Source organism: Microcaecilia unicolor, chromosome 2, assembly GCF_901765095.1.
Source record: "Microcaecilia unicolor chromosome 2, aMicUni1.1, whole genome shotgun sequence".
In the NCBI taxonomy this organism is placed as follows: domain Eukaryota; kingdom Metazoa; phylum Chordata; class Amphibia; order Gymnophiona; family Siphonopidae; genus Microcaecilia; species Microcaecilia unicolor.
In genome coordinates, this window is record NC_044032.1 from 51953577 (window position 1) to 51975971 (window position 22395).

General features: G+C 43.4%; 1 protein-coding gene across 1 annotated transcript in view; it reads right to left on the reverse strand.

The window, feature by feature from the left end:
- Positions 1 to 9613: 9613 nt before the first annotated feature.
- The window catches only part of CFAP53 (cilia and flagella associated protein 53), a 72508-nt gene continuing 59726 nt past the window's right edge, over positions 9614 to 22395 (reverse strand). Inside the window, exons 7-8 of the mRNA XM_030191948.1 lie at positions 14043 to 14145; positions 9614 to 11066 (exon numbers count right to left, since the gene is read on the reverse strand). Coding sequence (XP_030047808.1) covers positions 10823 to 11066; positions 14043 to 14145 — 347 coding nt within the window. The 3' untranslated portion in view covers positions 9614 to 10822. The remainder of the gene's footprint in view (positions 11067 to 14042; positions 14146 to 22395) is intronic.

The window sequence follows — 22395 nt, forward strand, 5'->3', positions numbered from 1 at the left end:
GGCTGTAAAGGCATCCGTTGTACTAGGAAGAACCCATCTGTCCATGCTATCTTTGAAATTCTAAGGGGAAATCCTCCTTTCCTCTTGCTCCCTCAAAGAAACAAAACCCCCACAAGGGATGAAATTCAGAGGCACTGCTAACCAGATATGTACGATAAGTGGAATATTCAAGCACACGACCTGACAAAAATACTGCCACGTTAGAAATGGGTGTGTTTTAGTAAGAGGGCCGCTCACATTGTAAGCCCTGGGGGACAGGGAATCACCTACTGTACCTGAATGTAACTTGCCTTGACTACTAGTAAAAATGTTGAGCCAGATCCAAAGTAATGTGATGATAGCATGCATTTTTCTGTTTATTCTTAATTACGGAGCCCTTTTAGTAAACTGTGGCAAAACCTGGGCCTAGTGTGTGCTAATGTGGGACTTTCCTACATGCTGAGCCCAGGTTTATTGTAGAATTAAAATTGCCGTTTTTCTGTTTTGTTTTGTTTTTTCAGGACATGCACTAATGTGCTAAAGACTACGGCATTAAGCATACCTAAAGAAGTTAGTGTACGGTAATATCAGCACACTAACCAATTTGTGCTTCCATGCCCATTCTCCACCCATGACACACCCCAGCCCAAAAATAAAAATAATTAGTGTATGATCACCACGTGCAAATAACAAAACTAACACAAGACACTTTACTACGTCCTGTGATAGCCATTTTGTCACGTTAAGCCTGCGTTTGTGCTTAACAAGGCTTAATAAAAGGACCCCTACATTTGTTAACTTTTAAGTTATGCTTTGCTTTTATATTTATTTAACTTTTGTTTTTGTCTTTGTGTCATTGCTTTTGATAGTTTTTTTATTTTATTTTATTTAGGCTATTGAAGTTTACAAAGACAAAAACATCTTTTAAAGAAAAATTGCCTGGATATGTACATAAGTATACAGGGAAAAAATACAGGGCTCCTTTTACTAAGGCGTGCTGACATAGGGTCCCTTTTACTAAGCCACTTAAGCATCTGCACGCGCCCAACGCGCGCCAAAATGGAGTTACTGCATGGCTACCGCATGGCCCTTGTGGTAGTTTCATTGTTCGCATGCGTCCGCTACACACACTAGAAAAATATTTTTTTTACTTTCTGGCACGTGTCAGCTATGCACGCCAAGTCGCATTTGATGCGCATAGGTCATTACTGCCTGACATCCATTTTCATCAAAAATTTTAAAAAGGCCTGTTTTACAGGTGTGCTGAAAAATGGACTGGCGTGGGCCCAAAACCCGCGCCACACTACCGCAAGCCATTTTTCAGTGCAGCTTAGTAAAAGGACCCCTTATTTAGCATGTGGTAATGACAAGATGTCCATAGGAATATCACGGGCATCATCATTTAGTGCACGCTAAATCTGTTAGCATGCCTTAATATTACAAAAATAATTACAAATATAAACTAGACACAGTAGCCCACAAAATCAGGATGCAAAATAATAGATCCAAGATAAGTTGGATAAAGAAAAAAAAATAACTAGGAAAGATAGGGTAACCTTCCCAAAGTAAAACTTAAAACAGCTAATTTACTGGAACAAGGCCCAAAGTACCCTGCAAATTTAGAGTCCCTTTTACAAATCCGCGATAGGGCTACCACGGAAATGGCGCACAGCAAATCGGCCCTACCGCTGAGCTACCACAGGAGCCTGGCGGCATTTCCGATGTGTGCCGCGCACCGTTTCAAGTGTTCAGAAAATATATATTTTTTTAGTGCCGGGGGGCCCTTCCCATCTCCCAAATAGAAAGTGATAAGGGCTCCCCCAGGAAATTACCACATGGCCATTACCTTTAAAACAAAAACTCCTTTTACCCCTCGTGGTAAAAGGGGGGCATCAACGCCACCGCAGGAGGCCATTTACTGCAGCTTGGTAAAAGGACGCCCTTAGAAAGCTGCGCAACTGAAAAGGTTCAAAGAAAACTTTTTTTTGTTGTTGTTTTTAAAGAGAAGGACACATTTACAAGGAAAACGAAGCTGGAAGTGGGCTCCCAAGGATAATACTTCTTGCCTCATCCCCGAGAACTTCTTCCTCCTTTCCTGAGTCCATCGAATCAGGAAAAATCTGTTTGTGTCCCTACTTCAGGGACCAAGTCCATTATTATCACTGTCTTTATCAACAACTTTTTAAGGGGCGAGTTTACTAAAACACGGTAAAATCTGAGGGTAATATGTGGTAATGTGGGATTTTCTCTCGGACTAGGCCCAGATTTTTTTTTTGTTACATTTGTACCCCGTGCTTTTAGGGGCCCTGTTAGCAAATGGCAATAAAAGATGGCCCACAGTGGTGTCAGCACACAGGATCGCTGCGCACCAACGCCATCTTTTATCACCGTCGGTAAAAGGGCCTTTTTTTAAGGGCCAGTAAATGGCCATGTGGTAATTTAAAAATTGCTGCGTGGCTATTTACTGCTGGAACCCTTATGGCTCCAGTGGAAACCCGGTGGGAATTGCTGCCCAGTTACTGCCAGGTTCACTCCCCCCCCCCCAACACTAGAACATACAAATGTATTTTCTAGTGCTGGAAATGGCATGTGGCAAAGCTGGAACTACCACGGGGCTCCTGGGCAAGCCTGATGATAAGGCCGATTTGCCATGCGCTAAGCTGGCACTGGGCCTAGCGCCCTTTTGTAAAAGGACCCCTTAATGTGGCACTTTTTAAGACATTTCTTTTTAAGTTGCAGGTCGTATACTAATGTTTTTATCAGTGTGCTGCCTCCAGTTTATGAGGTGCTAAGTGCATTCGCATTAACCCTGCATTATCCAGCACTTGCTGATCCTAATATGCTAGCTGGATAACATGGGAATGCCCACTCTCCACCCATGGCACGCCCTTTCTGAAAAAAAAAATATTTTTTTTAAATTGATAACGTGCAGGTTAGCACATGCAAATAGGTAAAACACTGCTGTAAACTAATGAGATGCAAATTCAACATGCACAGAACTTGCACGATAACCAGGGAAAGCCTACCCAGGACACGTGTACAAAGGTTCTGCAGTAAGGATGCCTTCACTGTGCGCATGTCCAAACAAGAATGAACGTGTCACTATACATCTGTGCATGACCTGGAATGTTATTTTGTGCATATATATTAGACTTCCAAAAATTTTGTGCAAATACCATTTTTGCAAAGCTGATATTTCTTCACTCAACGTGTAATTAAACTCTTGAATTTGTTGCCAGAAAATGGGGTATAGCAGGGTTTAAAAAAGGTTTGGATAGCTTCCTAAAAAAGTCCGTAAACCATTATTAAGATGGACTCGGGGAAAATCCACTGCTTATTTCTAGGATACTGTCAAAATACTTGACAAAGCACTTGAGCGAAACAGGCACCTGTCGGGATAGCAAGTACTCCTGGGATTGCTCAATAATATACACACAGATAAGTGTTTGAAGTCTATTCTATAACAAATAAGAAAACTTCCACTGAATTCACCTTGGTCACTCAATTGCACAAGAAGTTTTTCAGTTGGGATTTGATCAGCAGACGTAAAAAAATACTTATAAAAATAGGTACGGATGGTAGGGGGTTGTCTATGATTAAAGTTGTCACACGAATTAGGCATACCAGATTGGTATAAGCCTGTTGCCTAAAGTGACTGTATGAGACTTCCCCGTAGTATACCAACCGAGTGATCAAGTTACTGCATCTCTACCATTTTGTTTGGTTGTGTTTATTTCTAGGATAAGCAGCATAAAATGTTCTGGGATCTTGCCAGGTAGTTGTAACCTGGATTGCCCACTGTTGGAAACAGGATTCTGGGTTTTTTGGATCTTCGGTCTGTCCCAGTATAGTAACACTTATGTACTTACATGCACACAACAAAATTCCAGTTCATGCACAGATGTGTGTTAGCACTTTCATTTTTGTTCACACATGCTCACAGTCACAGACCTGTAATTTGCCCGTTCTGTCTTTCAAAGTTGCAGACACTGATCTGGCTGCAGAAAAAAGAAAGCTGAAGTATTTCAAAACTAAAAAACTGGCATTAAATCTTGTCAACTGACCCTTCTAGGCTGCCCTGGTCCTGGCAAAATTTTTCTCACAGTCTACATGTATTAAAAGTTCCTGTTTACTTCTTTTTGTCACAAAGGAATTCCTAGTGGCTTCATTACCATCCATTTTAATATGCACGCCGTCTAGAAAAGACAAGACCCCCCAACATTTTTTCCAAACAACCCAAAAACAAATGTACTATTATTAAAAAATTATTATTATAATTATTATTGACAGGTGTTACTGCAAGATGCTGTAAAAACTAGATGATCTCTGTTTTCAAAATGACGTCCTAAACCTAAACCTTCAACTGTCCCCTATCCCTGATATGTCCTGTCTGTCCTAACCCTTATCCCTTACTTGTCCTGTCTGTCATAATTGGATTGTAAGCTCTATTGAGCAGGGACTGTCCCTCCATGTTCAAGTGTGAAGCGCTGCGTACGCCTGGTAGCGCTATAGAAATGATTAGTAGTAGTAGTAGTAAGTAACCTTTAGGATCCATTGCTAAGGGAGTTTCCTAATAAAGACAGGACTAATATATTTTCAAAGGTCATACTAAGGGCCCTGTTTACTAAGGTACGTTAGTGTTTTTAGCACGCCTACACTTAGCGCACACGCTAACCATGCAGGTGCCTATAGGGATATTGTTGGCACGTGTACATGGTTAATGCACGATAAAAACGGTAGCGCTCTTATAATGCTTAGTAAACAGGGCCCTAAATGTTTAAATAGTTGAAACTATACAAGGGGCCCCATTTTTTTCTGGACACCATGTAGTGTACGGCTGTGTCTACCATGTGAATTAAACTGCCACGGTGAACCCCTTTCTGCAACAAGCACAGATTGCTAATTAATCACACGTTTCTACCTGCGGTAGCCTTCTGCATTGGCTCCTGTTAATAATTTTTATTCAATCTTAATGGAAGACAGAATATCAAAACCATATGTATACACTGTGTTTCAAAAAGACCCCCCCCCCCCCCCCCCAAAAAAAAAAAAAAAATCAAGATAGTGTACAGCAAGAGTAAGTCAAACAAGAGAATAGACAATTACACCAGTACAAATATTGAAATAACAATACAAGATTTGGCAAATGTATTCAGGATGATATATCCTAACTTTTATTGAAATTGGTCAAGTTTTGACAGAGTTATGCAGAAAACAAGTTTTGTATAGTTTTTTGAAACACAGTATCTATCTATCTATCTGTCTGTCTGTCTATCTATCTATCTATCTACACCACATTTTCCCCTAAAGAAATGCAGTACTGGCCTACCTTACTGCATTTCCATCTGAGCAGTGGTAATGATCCCAAGGTACTATTTGATATAACAGCTAAAGCAGACACCCAAAATTCAAAAGTCCTGGATTTGAAACAGGACTTTAGTAAAACAAAGGAGTACTTGAAGAAAGAGCTGACCGGATGGGAGGACATACAAGAAGTGGAAATCAGTGATCCAAGCTGAAAAGTGCTATAAACATGGCGACAGGTCTTTATTTAAGGAAAGTAAATAAAAGCAAGAGAGAAATTAAACCAATAAATTATCCAAAATAAGTGACTGAAAAAATAAAGACAAAAGAAATAGCATTCATGAAATACTACTACTACTACTATTTAACATTTCTAAAGCGCTACCAGGGTTACACAGCGCTGTACAATTTAACAAAGGATAGTCCCTGCTCAAAGGAGCTTACAATCTAAAGGACAAAAAGTGCAGTCAATCAAATTGGGGGCAGTCTAGATTTCCTGGATAGAGGTACAATGGTTAGGTGCCGAAAGCGACATTGAAGAGGTGCGCTTTGAGCAGGGATTTGAAGATGGGCAGGGAGGGGGCTTGGCGTATGGGCTCAGGGAGTTTATTCCAAGTATAGGGTGAGGCAAGGCAGAAAGGGCGGAGCCTGGAGTTGGCGGTGGTGGAGAAGGGTACTGAGAGGAGGAATTTGTCCTGTGAGCGGAGGTTACGGGTAGGAGCGTAAGGCGAGATGAGGGTAGAGAGGTAATGAAGGGCTGCAGATTGAGTGCTTTTGTAGGTTAGTAGGAGAAGCTTGAACTGTATGCGGTACCTGATCGGAAGCCAGTGAAGTGACTTGAGGAGAGGGGTGATATGAACATATCGGTCTAGGCGGAAGATAAGACGGGCAGCAGAGTTCTGAACGGATTGAAGGGGGATAGATGGTTAAGTGGGAGGCCAGTGAGGAGTAGGTTGCAGTAGTCAAGGCGACAGGTGATGAGAGAGTGGATGAGAGTTCGGGTGGTGCTCGGAGAGGATGGGGCGAATTTTGCTGATGTTATAGAGAAAGAAGAGACAGGTCTTGGCTGTCTGCTGGATATTGGCAGAGAAGGAGAGGAAGGAGTTGAAGATGACTTCGAAGTTGCGGGTAGAAATACAGAAGAACACAAAAAGAGGAATACAGCAAAGAAGTCAGATAAAACTCAAAGAAGTGAAGAGAGAAATACGGGAGCCAAAAGCATAGGTAGAAGAAAACAGGAAGTAGGCAAAAGCTTGGCTCTTTAATCAGGCTTTTAATGGAAGAAGTAACTATCATTAGTCTCACTCACATTCACAAGGAGTGACATGGGCTGTACATTCTGCAGCAGGATATGTTTATGCTTCCCCCCCTACCTGTTACACTTGTGGTGGTAAATGTTGAGCCCTCCAAACCCTCCCAAAATCCACTGTACCCACATGTAGGTGCCCCCCTTCATCCCTAAGGGCTATGGTAGTGGTGTAGAGTTGTGGTGAGTGGGTTTTGGGGGGCTCAGCACACAAGGTAAGGGAGCTATGCACCTGGGAACAATTTTTGAAGTACACTGCAGTGCCCCCTAGGGTGCCCGGTTGGTGTCCTGGCATGTCAGTGGGACCAGTGCATTACAAATGCTGGCTCTTCCCATGACCAAAGGGCTTGCATTTGGCCTGGTTTGAGATGGCCGGGCCTGGTTTCCATTATGGCCAAAAACCGAAGCCAGTCATCTCTAAATCTGGCGATCTCAACATTTGACCTAAATGTTGAGATTTGGCCGGCCCTGACCGTATTATCGAAAGAAAAGATGGCCGGCCATCTTTTTTGATAATACGGTTGGCTCCACCCCTTTACGGCGCCGGCCCCGGAGATGACCGGCCCCGTTCGATTATGCCCCTCCACGTTAATAAGATTTGTTTCATATGATTTTCCTTTGGTAAAACCATATTGTCTTGGATCTTGCAACCTGTTTGATTCTACAGAGTTGATTATCTTTTCCTTTAGCAGTGCCTCCATTATTTTTCCAACCACCAAAGTGAGGCTTACCAGCCTGTGGTTCCCACTTTTCTGTCACCATTTTTGTGAAGAGGGACCACATCTCCTCTCTGAACTCTCTCAATACGACTGCCGACATTTCAGCCTTCAGAGCTTTAAACCACCTCGCTACCTCTTGTTTGGTGAGCTCAGTGTCGCTTTCTTGCTGTTCCGCTGGGCCCTTCGTCTCCGCCTTGTGCGGGGTGCAGCTTGAGTTCTGCATTTTTGCATTGAATCTTAACAGTCCAGCTTCTCACGTATAGTAAAAATCAGCAAAGTAAATCAAAGTAATTTCCTCCTTCAAAATATGTTTTGAAAAGATGAAAAAATGCAAAGCAGCACTGAAATAAAAAGGATCCCTCATTCAGTTGATTTCTGTCTTCTCTAAACTAATGATCCTTTGTGCTTATACAATACCTTTGTGAATTGTTACTGTTTTTGTCTTTACAGACATGCCAAATCACACACATTAGACATGCAACACCAGCATCCCCCTCCCCACAGCTTACTCACCAATGTGACCTTCTCTCCAGCACTGGCTCCTCGCCCTCAAGGTTTGGTATCTCTCACTCCCCTCTCCTTCTTCTGAGGTCCTTTAAACCTGCCGTAACTGTCTTGTCTGTCTGTATTATTTAGATTGTAAGCTCTTTTGAGCAGGGACTGTCTCTTTATGTCAGGTGTTCAACGCTGCGTGCGTCTGGTAGCGCTTTACAAATGCTAATAATAATAATAAATTGCTAAAAACAGGCTCCATGTGGGCAGTTTGTGGGGCCTTCCCTCTTCCAGTCGCACCCTTATGGAAACAGGAAGTAGAATCAGAGGAAGTGGACTGGCAGAGGAAAGGCCCCAAGGACTACCCACAGGCAGCCTGTTTTCAGCACTGCTGTTGCTGCTGGGGGCGACCAAGGGCAATTTAAAGGACCCCAGGGAAGTAGGGTTACCAAATGGTTCCAGAAAAAGGAGGACAGATTGAGCCAGTCTGGGTTTTACTTCCATTGCTTTCAATGGAAGCAAAACCTGGACTGGATCAATGTGTCCTCCTTTTTCTGGAGCCATATGGTAACCCTACCAGGGAAGGGAAATGAGATGTTGAACCGTGAAGGGGGAGGGGGAGAACTAAATGATGCTGGAGATATGTAGGAGAGGAGGAAGACATCCTGGACCTGTGGGGGGAGGGGAGAGGAAATTATACCAAGATCTGCAGGAAAAGGAGGAAGAGGGAGAGATACTGGACCACAGGTGAAGGGTGGGAGGGATAGGACAGAGCAGGACATTTGCTGAATTCTGTGTAGGAGGGCAGGAGGAAGGGAAGAGAGGGAGAGAAGCTGGATATGGGGAGGTATAGAGACACAGAGGAGCAATGCTGGACACATGGAAGGGTTAGGGACACAGAGGGATAATGGATAGACACATGAGGGGAGGATAGGGGCATAAGTAGGGTGATGATGGACAGGGCAAAAGTAGGGACCCAGAGAAGGAGGGATGTTCAACATAACGATGGGAGGCTACGGTAGAGACATAGGGGAAATACTGAACACAGAGGGTAGCAAAACAGAGGGAAGATAAATGGTGGAAATGGTGACAGATGAAATGCCAAATGAACAAAGAGACCCTGGTAACAGAGTTAAGAGAAGTCAAGGAAACAGAAACCAGAGACTGGAACCAACACATTTAGAAAAATAAAAAGACCAGATGGCAAACAGAGAAAAAGGAATTGTATTTTCTATTTATTAATTAGAATACGTCAGTTTTTGACATGTGCATCTGAGGCCTGCAAGAAAAACCTCCAGCATTCTTCAGTTTAGTGGTGGTAAATCTCCAGCTTTGGTATGGGCCACTCTTGACATCACTGCCTTTATCAACTCCAGCTGCTGGTATGGGGATACAACCCACTTGTCTGGACTGGTTAAGCAGATTACAATGGAGAATTCAGTCTTAAAAGGATTTCTCAAAATTTCTCATTTACTAACAGCAGATGTCATTGCAGTGGCTAGGTGCTGGTAACCCCTCCCATTCATGGCCCTCTAAGAAAAAGTTCCAACAAATTTTTTATATATTTTCCATGAAAAAGTGGAAAACATCCTAATTATGGACCAGTTTGGTAAGCATTCATACAGTGTGCTGCATTGGTTTAATGACATGGTCGCTAGTTTATACCATACTGAAAATGAAAGGAGGTAAAGAAGAGAACGATCCAGTCAGATGGACAGACATTCTCTCTCAGGCTGTTGGTTTTTTTTTTTTTTTTTAAGTTTACTGTAGAAAATAGAACTATCAATGCAAACAATTTATTTTGGATCAAGGTGTGAAAATAGAATACTAACAACATTTTGATGAAAGAAACAAAAGCTTTAGCTAGAGGTGAAAGCAGTAGACATGCTCAGTAGTAACTCTTCTCAGAAAGTTTGCTGATTAACAGAAAATCCCATCGTACAGCTAAAGCCATTTCTCACAGTACTTCAACATGAATGTGTTAAAATCAAACTAGTCTCAGATTAATAAACTCCAAAGATTTACCTGATCTGTATAAATTATAGATGAACTCCTTTAGAACTGTATCCAGAGCTAGCCTCTCAGCTAGTCTAAGCTTTATATTTTAGGCTATGCATGATGGCTGTATGTGTAGGAGCCCTAAATTAACTGTCTGAGGCCCAGGGATGGCCCAGCCATTAGGCAAGAGTATTAGTTGTCCTAGGAACCTTCAGCTTACCACCCCCTTCAATTAAGTTTCTGGCCCTTTGCCACTTCCTCTTCCTCAAGTCTTGCCTGATGTTTGGGCCAGCACTGCTGAGGCCTGCGGTTCACATCTTGCTTAACTTGTTATGTCTATGCAGGTCATAATCTTCCTGAGTATGGTCTTAAAAGAACTGGTGCAGAAGGAGTGACTTATAGCTTGGAACGCATATTTATGAATGTATAAAACAAACTATTTTTTTCTTGTAAGAAAATATGAGTACTGAAATTTCAGGCATAAAACATTTTTAAAATGCAGTGAGAAATGTCCATGGTTACATTTAGGTCATTCACAGAATTTTATGAAATGGTTGTATGTGGGATCGCTTAGGAACAGGAAGAATTAGGGGTTACAGAGGATGGGCAGACTGGATGGGTCATATGGCCTTTATCTGCCGTCATGTTTCTCTGTTTCTCACTTATGAAACAAGAAAATCAACATATATGATTTGAAAGAAAATGCAAATATAATCCATATGAAATGATAAAGCACAGCGGCTTTCCAAACACCTTATATACCAATTTACACGTAACTTAAAAAAAAAGGTACATTTGCTGACCTGAATGCTAAAGAAAAGGTAAAATATATAATGGTCTCTCTTTTTACAAAATAAATGGGTTGGGTATGAATGAGCTTCTTATAATAAACACGAATTGTTATAACATATATTTTCATAATATTATGGTGGAGGACATGACTTCAGCTATAACTTAGATTCAATGCATTCAAGTAGAGCCTGAAAGGAGGCTGGGAACTTGTTTTTTCATGTAATGATAAATTCTACTTGGCTGGATGTTCATCCTTGAGAATGGAAGTGCATTGATGTCTTAGGGGGTGAACATTATTTTCATCTGCGTAAGGTCGGGAGAGAATTTCTTTGAGTTTTGCCTGGTATGCTTTTTCAGCCAGTAGTCCTTCTTCATACTCTCGCCATTCATCTGCTTTCTCAAAATCCCGCTGCAGTTGCTGATATGTTATTTGAGAGAGAAGATCTCCCTGGTAGTCTTTTGCACGTTTCAGTTGCCTAAAAAACAAAGAGGCCACTTATAATAGATCTTACGGACCCCATCAGTCTGTATGGCTTCTGGACAATGCAACTACAGTGTGGGTACAGGAGAGGAGGACTCATGCCATTCTGAGTTAGATCAAAGGTCCAATGAGCCTAGTGTCCTGTCTCCATTAGGAAGTACTCCCAAAGAGTAGATTCATCTCTTTTTTGCATGGGCTCAGCAATAAGCTGTGGCATTCTCTCAGTTTATCAATAATAAATTAGCCCTGGACTTTTTCTCCAAGAGCTTGTCCAAACTCCGTTTTAACCCAACCAAGCCATATATAAAAGCCTTGACAACATGCTTTGTAGCAACCTCCACATTTTAATTAAACACCGAATGAAAAAATACTTTCTCTTCATTACATATTATACCTGAATACTGCATAACTCTAGTACCTCTAAAAAAATACACACTCCTTTTTTTTTAATCTCTCCCTGCACGCCTCCTTGGGAACTCTGCTTATTAATTTCCTCTTACCTGTGCTTTCCTCCTTTATTGTCAACTTCAGATTTGGTTTCTTCCACTGTGCTGTGCTCTAAATGTAGAATGTACTTCCTGGGTCGGTGTGCCATGCACATTCTCTGGCTCTATTCAAATCCACCTTTTGAAGCTGCTTTTAAATCTTAACCCTTTATTCTGCTGTTCATGCCCATACTAATTTTTAGCCATTCCCATAATACATGAAGCTCCTTAATTCTCTTATTTGTCCTGTTTGTCTCTGCTGGATAGATTGTAGGCTCCGTAGAGCAGGGACTGTCTATGATGTGTATATGTCTAGCTCAGCATCGCCCTAATTCTATACATGGCGTTCAAAATTGCACGTAAAAATATGGGCACTTACCCAATTTGTGTGCACAATTTAATTAACAAGCCAACATTTGTGCGCACATCTTTAGGTGCTAGGATCCGAAAAGGGGACACAGCTATGAGAGGAGCACGGGAGGATCTGGCGCATCCCTGGAATTTACGCGCAGTTTTACAGAATTAGGGAGACCTGCACCTAAGCTAGGCGCAAGAATTTACACCAGGTTTTACTTGGTGTAAACCCTCATGTTCAAAATTGGGTGCAAATCCCAGCAAACGCTTTTCTATAAATAGCGCCCAATTCTGAACACCATTTATAGAATAACACATAGCACTCATTTTTATAGGACTGAGTCCTATATATGTCTAGTAGCACTATTGAAATGATCAGCGGCATACCTAGCTTGTTGCCACCCGAGGCCCCACTGCCCTGCCCTTGGTACCCTACTGGAAATGATAAATAATAGTAGTAATAATGTTTTTAGTCTACTACCTATATGTTTCTTGGCATATCCCTACTTCTAGTACTATCTAAAAGGGTAAATAATTATTCGCTATTTATAAAATTATGAGGGGGGAGCAACAGGTAAATCTGTATTATATCCCCATTCAGTTGTCTCATCTCTAAGCCTTCCTATTTATAGAGGAGTTGTGGCAGGGAATTTATCTTTTCTCCAGGGTAGAAACCGCCCTCTAATTCCTGATAAGTTCAGCTAGAAAAGCAACCGTGATAGACTGCAGTCACGTTTACATTGAAGCAAAATTTAAATAAATCCTCCCTCCTATTGCCCTGCAACATTTTCTCTAAACCTCTTTCCTTTAATGTTGCAGTTACTAAGTACTGTGGACAGATTTTCTGATTAGCTTTGAAAAGGATGAATTCGTATATGAACTGGCAACTCTACTAAACTTTCTGGCTTCAGTTTTGAATCAAAACAACCAAAGAAATAGGGAAAGGATTAGGCCAACCAAATAAAGGAAACTCCAGAGGTTGACTGTAGTAAAGGGCATCTATTGAGAAACCAGATACCGTAGACTCGACTGTTTATGTGAGAACAGTGAACCGGCACGATTTTTTTTAACATTTCGAGTGTTTGTTGGTTCAGTTTGTCTTACCAATTTTATGATCCAATGAATATCACTCAGATACTACTTGACTCCTTGAAGCAGGCATATTTTTTTAATGAAACACAGACCGTGTTGGTCTATGGTATCTGGTTTCTCAATAAACACCTTTTACTAAAATCAACCTCTGGAGTTTCCTTTGTTTGGTTGAGCTATGTCCCTTCCCTATGGAATCCCTCCTTGATTTGTCAGTTTTGTTTTTTTTTGTTACATTTGTACCCCGCGCTTTCCCATTCATGGCAGGCTCAATGCGGCTTACATGGGGCAATGGAGGGTTAAGTGACTTGCCCAGAGTCACAAGGAGCTGCCTGTGCCTGAAGTGGGAATCGAACTCAGTTCCCCAGGACCAAAGTCCACCACTCTAACCACTAGGCCACTCCTCCACTAGCAACATTCCATGTAGAAGCCTGCCCTTGCAGATCAGCAACGCGGCCGCGTAGGCTTCTGTTTCTGTGAGTCTGACGTCCTGCATGTACATGCAGGACGTCAGACTCACAGAAACAGAAGCCTGCGTGGCTGCAAGGGCAGGCTTCTACATGGAATGTTGCTAGTGGAATAGCAACATTAACATTCCATGTAGAATCTCAAATAGTAGCAACAGAATCTCAATAGTAGCAACATTCCATGTAGAATCTCCAATAGTAGCAACATTCCATGTAGAATCTCCAATAGTATCTATTTTATTTTTGTTACATTTGTACCCCGCACTTTCCCACTCATGGCAGGCTCAATGCAGCTTACATGGGGCAATGGAGGGTTAAGTGACTTGCCCAGAGTCACAAGGAGCTGCCTGTGCCTGAAGTGGGCATCGAACTCAGTTCCTCAGTTCCCCAGGACCAAAGTCCACTACCCTAACCACTAGGCCACTCCTCCACACTCCTCTCTCAGTTTTGAATTACCTACATATATACCAAACAGTGGATTCATAACATGCTCTCTACAATTTTGGTGGGAGTTGAAGGGAAATGGACATAATGTCTTTTCCTTTCTTTAGCCCAGTTCACTCCGTGTAAACATACCTAGCAGTTGTTTCCATTGTTGACTGTTTGTATTCTTCCATGGCTTTTTCTAACAGTTCTTTATCTCTAATGAGATCTTTCTGTTCTTCAGCATTTCTTTCCACTGAAAGAAAATAAACATACATTTTTAATAAAAAAATTACACTAAGAGAAAATGACCTTCTGAACATCAAGATTCAACTTTAACTGCTGTGCTGTAAAGACAGTCCTGAGATCAATATGGTTTTCTTCTTGCTCATTAATAAAAAGATCAAGACTTATAGGTTTTAAACTTCTGGCTAGTTAGAATTCAGTGATACCCATCTATGAATATTTATGGTGATATCCTCAGTAAAGTGAAGCCTGAATTTGTTTTCTACACACCAGTCCATTTTGCTTCATCATTGCTTAAAGGGAAAGGGGATGGGACTTGATATACTGTACCTCCTTTCTGTAGTTACATTCAAAGCGATTTACATATTATATACAGGTCCTTATTTTTGTACATGCTTCAACCTTGGGCTCAATCAGATGACATCACCTACAAGTGAGGACTGTTATCTGGTTTGTTCTTGGGAGAAAAAAATAGAACTGCGGGGGACCTTATACAACGCTGATACATATGTTTAACAGAGCAAGTAAGAAAGCTGTAGTAACTTCTAGAAAACATGTCAACCATCAGGCACCCCTGCTATTCAACCGCTAAATTTCAATCATAGTTTTGGTGTTTTCAGGGGGAGAAAAAGAAGAAATTAAATTAATTTTTGTTATTACTATTTATATGCCATTTTTCTAAAACCAATTAAGGTGGATCACATAGAGGGGAATAATCGAACGTCGCCGGCGATCTATTTAAGTGGCGGCGCAACAGCTGGCCGGAACCGTATTTTCAAAAAAGATGGCCGGCCATCTTTTTTTTTCGATAATACGGTGTGGGCCGGCGAAATGCCTTGGATTTCGCCGGGTTTGAGATTGCCACTTTTGTTTTTCCGCAATAATGGAAAAAACTGCCAGCGATCTCAAACCCGGCAAAATCCAGGGCATTTGGCCGTGGGAGGAGCCAGCATTTGTAGTGCAATGGTCCCCCTCACATGCCAGGACACCAACCGGGCACCCTAGGGGGCACTTCAAACATCTTTTATAAACAACCAAATTAGCTTCCAGGTGCATAGCACCCTTCCCTTGTGTGCTGAGTCCCCCAAATCCCCCCCAAAACCCACTGCCCACAAGTGTGCACCATTACCTTAGCCCTAAGGGCTGAAGGGGGGCACCTACATGTGGGTACAGTGGGTTTTGGGGGGTTTGGGAGGGCTCAACATTACCCACCACAAGTGGAACAGGTAGGGGGGGGGGATGGGCCTGGCTCTGCCTTTCTGCAGTCCACTGCAACCAACAACAACTGTTCCAGGGACCTGCATACTGCTGTCTGGGTGCTGGGTATGACATTTGAGGCTGGCATACAGGCTGGCAAAAAAGGTTTGTATTTTAATAATTTTAGTGTGGGAGGGGGTTGGCGACCACTGGGGGAGTAAGGGGAGGTCATCCCCCATTCCCTCCGGTGGTCATCTGGTCAGTTGGGGCACCTTTTTGAGGCTTGGTCGTGAAAATAAAAGGACCAAGTAAACCCGGCGAAATACTGCTTATCGCCAGGTTTTATTTTTCCATTATCCGTGAAAGCCGGCCATCTGGTAGCCACGCCCAAGCCTGCCCATGTCCCGCCTTCGCTTCACCGCCAACACGCCCCTTTGAACTTTCGCCGGCGAGGCGAAGGGAAAGCGGCGAAGCTATCACAAATGTAGCTTTCGAATATATGCTTTTTGCCGCTTTTGCAAAATCGCCGGCCATATCCCAATTTGTGTCGGGAAATAGCCGGCGATTACTTTCGATTATAAGCTGGATAGTTACACAATAACAGCAAATGTATTTATTTGGGTTTAGGTCATGCCTTTTCAGTAGTTGCTCAAGGTGAATTACATTCAGGTATGCTAGGTATTTCCTTGTCCCCAGAAGGCTTATAATCTAATTTTGTACCTGAGGAAATGGAGGGTTAAGTACTACAATTGACACACATTAAATTATGTTTCTCTTTGTTTAAACTACATTAAACACATTTTCAGGATAGGGAGATCTACATAAAACTCTAGAACCTGAATATTTCCCCAGAAAGCTTAAGGATCTAGCAGAAAATTAGGGGGTGGGGGAGAGTTCACTTTTTCCTGTGTGCACATTATCTTTTGAACCACTGAACTAACATCAACCAAATATTCAGGAATGGCAGACCCACATAAAGACTAGAAACTGACAACTTGGGGGTGAAAATCACTTTTTCAGCTGCAGTACCAGGATTGGCTAACAGGTGACAGTGTTCTCTTATTATAGAGATTAATCTTTTATCTTGGGGTCAGAGTGACTGCAGCCTGCACAGGCAGATAGACAAGGCAAATTCCTAAGAAATCAATGTTGTACAGGAGAAAAAAAACACACCTCAAAAGAATTTCTCTGCAATTTTTCCTTATACTGCAATTGAAACCAGAGAGTATTGCGTAGGTCCTGTACTAGTTATAGGGTTCTTTACATTAGTCATGGTCAAGTAATGAATATATGAGGCAAATCTCCCATTTTTTAAAAAAATACTAAAATCTACTACAACCCTTTCCAGGATCTTCTGGACAAATTGCACCGGCTCTCTAAGCAGAAACCATTCATATACTTCACATTGATACTTAAATAATGTATGTTTCCAAAGCAGTCCTAATTTTCTTACAGGTCATGCAAGAAAATGTAATTACAAGTTCTTACCCACAGGTACAACACAGAAGTTTACCTGTTTCTTCACATAATAGAAAAATCACATAGCAGTAGCAAACATTCACAAAACAGATGGAATTTCAATAGAGTTTTGGACTCTATTACTGTATGTATCATTGATCTAGGTTGTTCTTTCTTAATCAACCAGGCCAGAATTGAAATGCCTTCTTAATTAAGCGCAAACCAGAACCTCATTCCCAACATAGCTAACCAAGGAGATTACGAACAATTGCTTCTGAGAAAAGGAGGTAACTCTGCTAGGCTGTACTGCATCCTTTCTCCTAGGAGTATTGACAGACCCAAGCTAGAAGAAAATGCTATCTATACATCCACCTGTCAATCAGCTTTTGGGAAAAGCAAAGTTACTTACCTGTACCAGATGTTCTCCAAGGACAGCAGAACATGTCTTCTCTTATATATGGGTGACGTTATTCAATGGAGCCCGGTACGGACGCTGTCCAGAGTAATATTTCTTTAAGAGTCTTTTGGCAGCATACCATTGTGCACGCACTGGTGCTTTCCTGCCTGCCACATGAGCACGGGACCAGCAGTACTATGCTAAAGCTGAAGGAATACAACTCCAAGGGGAGGTGGGAGGGGATATGAAAATACATGCTCTACTGTCCTTGCAGAACACCTGCTACTAACTTCACTTTCTCCGAGGACATTGTTTCTGACATATGGGAATCCCTAGCGACCAGGATGCTTGAAAACAACAACATTAGGCCAATAGATACTTGTAGCTATGAGTCCATGGAGAACCAATTACCCTGAGACTACATACAGTGGGGGAAATAAGTATTTGATCCCTTGCTGATTTTGTAAGTGTGCCCACTGACAAAGACATGAGCAGCCCATAATTGAAGGGTAGGTTATTGGTAACAGTGAGAGATAGCACATCACAAATTAAATCCGGAAAATCACATTGTGGAAAGTATATGAATTTATTTGCATTCTGCAGAGGGAAATAAGTATTTGATCCCCCACCAACCAGTAAGAGATCTGGCCCCTACAGACCAGGTAGATGCTCCAAATCAACTCGTTACCTGCATGACAGACAGCTGTCGGCAATGGTCACCTGTATGAAAGACACCTGTCCACAGACTCAGTGAATCAGTCAGACTCTAACCTCTACAAAATGGCCAAGAGCAAGGAGCTGTCTAAGGATGTCAGGGACAAGATCATACACCTGCACAAGGCTGGAATGGGCTACAAAACCATCAGTAAGACGCTGGGCGAGAAGGAGACAACTGTTGGTGCCATAGTAAGAAAATGGAAGAAGTACAAAATGACTGTCAATCGACAAAGATCTGGGGCTCCACGCAAAATCTCACCTCGTGGGGTATCCTTGATCATGAGGAAGGTTAGAAATCAGCCTACAACTACAAGGGGGGAACTTGTCAATGATCTCAAGGCAGCTGGGACCACTGTCACCACGAAAACCATTGGTAACACATTACGACATAACGGATTGCAATCCTGCAGTGCCCGCAAGGTCCCCCTGCTCCGGAAGGCACATGTGACGGCCCGTCTGAAGTTTGCCAGTGAACACCTGGATGATGCCGAGAGTGATTGGGAGAAGGTGCTGTGGTCAGATGAGACAAAAATTGAGCTCTTTGGCATGAACTCAACTCGCCGTGTTTGGAGGAAGAGAAATGCTGCCTATGACCCAAAGAACACCGTCCCCACTGTCAAGCATGGAGGTGGAAATGTTATGTTTTAGGGGTGTTTCTCTGCTAAGGGCACAGGACTACTTCACCGCATCAATGGGAGAATGGATGGGGCCATGTACCGTACAATTCTGAGTGACAACCTCCTTCCCTCCGCCAGGGCCTTAAAAATGGGTCGTGGCTGGGTCTTCCAGCACGACAATGACCCAAAACATACAGCCAAGGCAACAAAGGAGTGGCTCAGGAAGAAGCACATTAGGGTCATGGAGTGGCCTAGCCAGTCACCAGACCTTAATCCCATTGAAAACTTATGGAGGGAGCTGAAGCTGCGAGTTGCCAAGCGACAGCCCAGAACTCTTAATGATTTAGAGATGATCTGCAAAGAGGAGTGGACCAAAATTCCTCCTGACATGTGTGCAAACCTCATCATCAACTACAGAAGACGTCTGACCGTTGTGCTTGCCAACAAGGGTTTTGCCACCAAGTATTAGGTCTTGTTTGCCAGAGGGATCAAATACTTATTTCCCTCTGCAGAATGCAAATAAATTCATATACTTTCCACAATGTGATTTTCCGGATTTAATTTGTGATGTGCTATCTCTCACTGTTACCAATAACCTACCCTTCAATTATGGGCTGCTCATGTCTTTGTCAGTGGGCACACTTACAAAATCAGCAAGGGATCAAATACTTATTTCCCCCACTGTACATACTGGCATTGAAGGTGCAGCCTGGGAAAGAAGAAAATGGGCCTAGAATGACCTGGCCTGGATGATGAAAAATCCTGTTGAGAACTCGTCCTATCAATGGCCATAAGGGAAAAACATAGAGCAGACTTGCCATGGGCCAAGCCCGAAGAAGTGCATCAATTCCCTCTGAACCGCACTCTCTTCTTCTGCTGAAGAACCTGAGAACTTTTGCATTGGGATGAGACGCCATGAGGTCCAAGACTAGAGTCCCTCACCTCTGCGTGATCAGAGTAAAAGCTTCCCTGGAAAATCCCCATTCCCTCAAATCCATGGAATTTCTGCTCAAGTAGTCTGCCTAAACAATCAGAGCTCTTGCTATGTGTGCCGCTAAGATTTGAAGCAAATGTTGCTCTGCCCAGCGAATTAACATCCGAGCCTCCAGTGCCAAAGGAGCACTGCATGTACCTGTCTGTTTATGTAGGCCACTGCCATGACATTGTCTGACAGGATGTGGACCGGTTTTCCTTTCAGAATTGAAAGAAAAACTAGCAGTGCCATGCGAGCCCCTCTGAGTTCCAAGCGATTAATGGGCCAACCTGATTCTGTCTTGTTCCACAGGCCCTGAGCACAGCTGTGATCTCACACAACTAGAAGGATGAGCCCTCAGGCCACGACCAAACTGACGCTGCCCAACCCAAGAATTACGTAGGCCCTGGCTGGTGGCAGGCGAGTCACTCAAGACAAGATACAAGACAGTCTGATCAAGGCTTGGTATGGCAGGCTGAAGATTCGACTGTGGAGGTCCAGAAGACAAGTTGGAACTGCAGACAAGCTGGAACCAGAGACAAGCAAAAGCAGAAGAATAACTGGAACAGGGCTGGTCTGAAGACAAACTGAAGAAAAAAAGAAGAGGTTCACACCTTCCACAAAATCACCAAGGAGCGCGAATGCAGAGTGGAAGAAAATCCAATCCAAGAAACCAGTCAAAACTCACAGAATGAAAACTACAAATAGACTTTATTAGCACCCTAATAAAGTCTATTTGGAGTTTTCATTCTGTGAGTTTTGACTGGTTTCTTGGATTGGATTTTCTTCCACTCTGCATTCGTTCTCCCTGAAGACAAACTGGGCAGGAGATAAGCCAGTGCTGAAGACAGACTAGACTGGAGACTAGCTGGAGCAGAAGACAGCAGAAATGGAGGTAAGCTGGAGCTGAAGACAGCTAGACTGGAGACAAGCTGGAGCGGAAGACAGCTAGACTGGAGACAAGCTGGAGCGGAAGACAAGCAGGAACTGAAGACAGCATGATTTGAGACAAGTTGAAGCTGAAGACAGCTGGACTGGAAACAGCAACACACCACAGGAATGCTGAAGACGAGTTGCCAAGGCAATGCAGGCAGGTCACAGGAACCCTATAAGACTAGCCCGTGCTGTCATCAGATGAGGCATTCTGAAGAACTCCCACCACGATCCCTTTAAAAGAAGTGTCGGGACGCAAGCGCGCACCTAGAGGAAGAACCAGTGCCGGCGTGTGCCGGAAGCAGCTGAATCTTCTGCAAGGGTGGCAGAACTCCACAAGGCGTCATGGACTGCAGAACCAGCAGCCCGCCATGTCAGAGGAGTGGACCGGAGGCCTGGAGAGAACTGTGGATGCTCATCGGCTGCCAAAGGTAAGCATAGGGCACAACCGCGGTCATGACATCTGAGGACAGTGTGCCCCCCCGTCTTCAAGGCTAAAAGTCTGTTACCACCACTATCCAAGATGGAGTAGCCAGCGCATTGTCCCTCTACCTACACATGCAGGCTAGGGAGGATGCCAGTTTTGGTGCGGCAGTGTTGACTTCTGGGATGCAAGGTTCCCGCCCTTAGGAGTTGTACTGCTTTGGTACTTCCCAAGCGTCTTGACCGGTCTGGAGGGTCGCTGAGGAAGGTGAAATTAGGTCTTACCTGCTAATTTTCTTTCCTCTACAAGGAAAAGCTACGAGGATGGTATGGGATTTGCGTTACAAGACGTATGAGGAGAGACTTGTGGACCTGAACATGTATACCCTGGAGGAAAGGAAAAACAGGGGTGATATGATACAGACGTTCAAATATTTGAAAGGTATTAATCCGCAAACAAACCTTTTCCGGAGATGGAAAGGCGGTAGAACGAGAGGGCATGAAATGAGATTGAAGGGGGGCAGACTCAAGAAGAATGTCAGGAAGTATTTTTTCACGGAGAGGGTGGTGGATGCTTGGAATGCCCTCCCGCGGGAGGTGGTGGAGATGAAAACGGTAACGGAATTCAAACATGCATGGGATAAACATAAAGGAATCCTGTGCAGAAGGAAGGGATCCTCAGGAGCTTAGCCTAGAATGGGTGGCAGAGCTGGTGGTTGGGAGGCGGGGCTAGTGCTGGGCAGACTTATACAGTCTGTGCCGGGGCTGGTGGTTGGGAGGCGGGGATAGTGCTGGGCAGACTTATACGGTCTGTGCCAGAGCCGGTGGTGGGAGGCAGGGATAGTGCTGGGCAGACTTATACGGTCTGTGCCAGAGCTGGTGGTGGTGGGAGGCGGGACTGGTAGTTGGGAGGAGAGGATAGTGCTGGGCAGACTTATACGGTCTGTGCCAGAGCTGGTGGTGGGAGGCGGGGTTGGTGGTTGGGAGGCGGGGATAGGGCTGGCCAGACTTATACGGTCTGTGCCCTGAAGAGGACAGTACAAATAAAAAAGTAGCACATTTGAATTTATCTTCTTGGGCAGACTGGATGGACCGTGCAGGTCTTTTTCTGCTGTCATCACTATGTTACTATATGTTACTATGTCTAGACCCTCCAGACCGGTCAAGAACCCTCCCGCTGTGTACATGTTTCTTTGTGGTGAGAAGCTCATCCCTAGGGAAAATGCGCACCACCGAGGGGTCTTCACCTGGCAAAGGCCCCTCCTCCTCAGAAACCTTGTCCTCTAGGAACTCATCCCCCAGCAGACTACCCTCGTCGTCTGAGGGAGGCAAGGAAAACAAATCTGGCTCTTCAGACCAATCTAAACGCTCCTGCCTGAAGCTTACTGCGGTTGTTAACATCTAGTATAATATCATTAAAATGCTTATCATCCTTCTCAAGAGATTCCAAATCTTTTTGAATGACACTTTTCAAGTCTTCAGCTTTCTGCTTTGCTGTCTCTATAAGAAGGATCATAAGATCCAATGAACACTTCTTTAAAATAT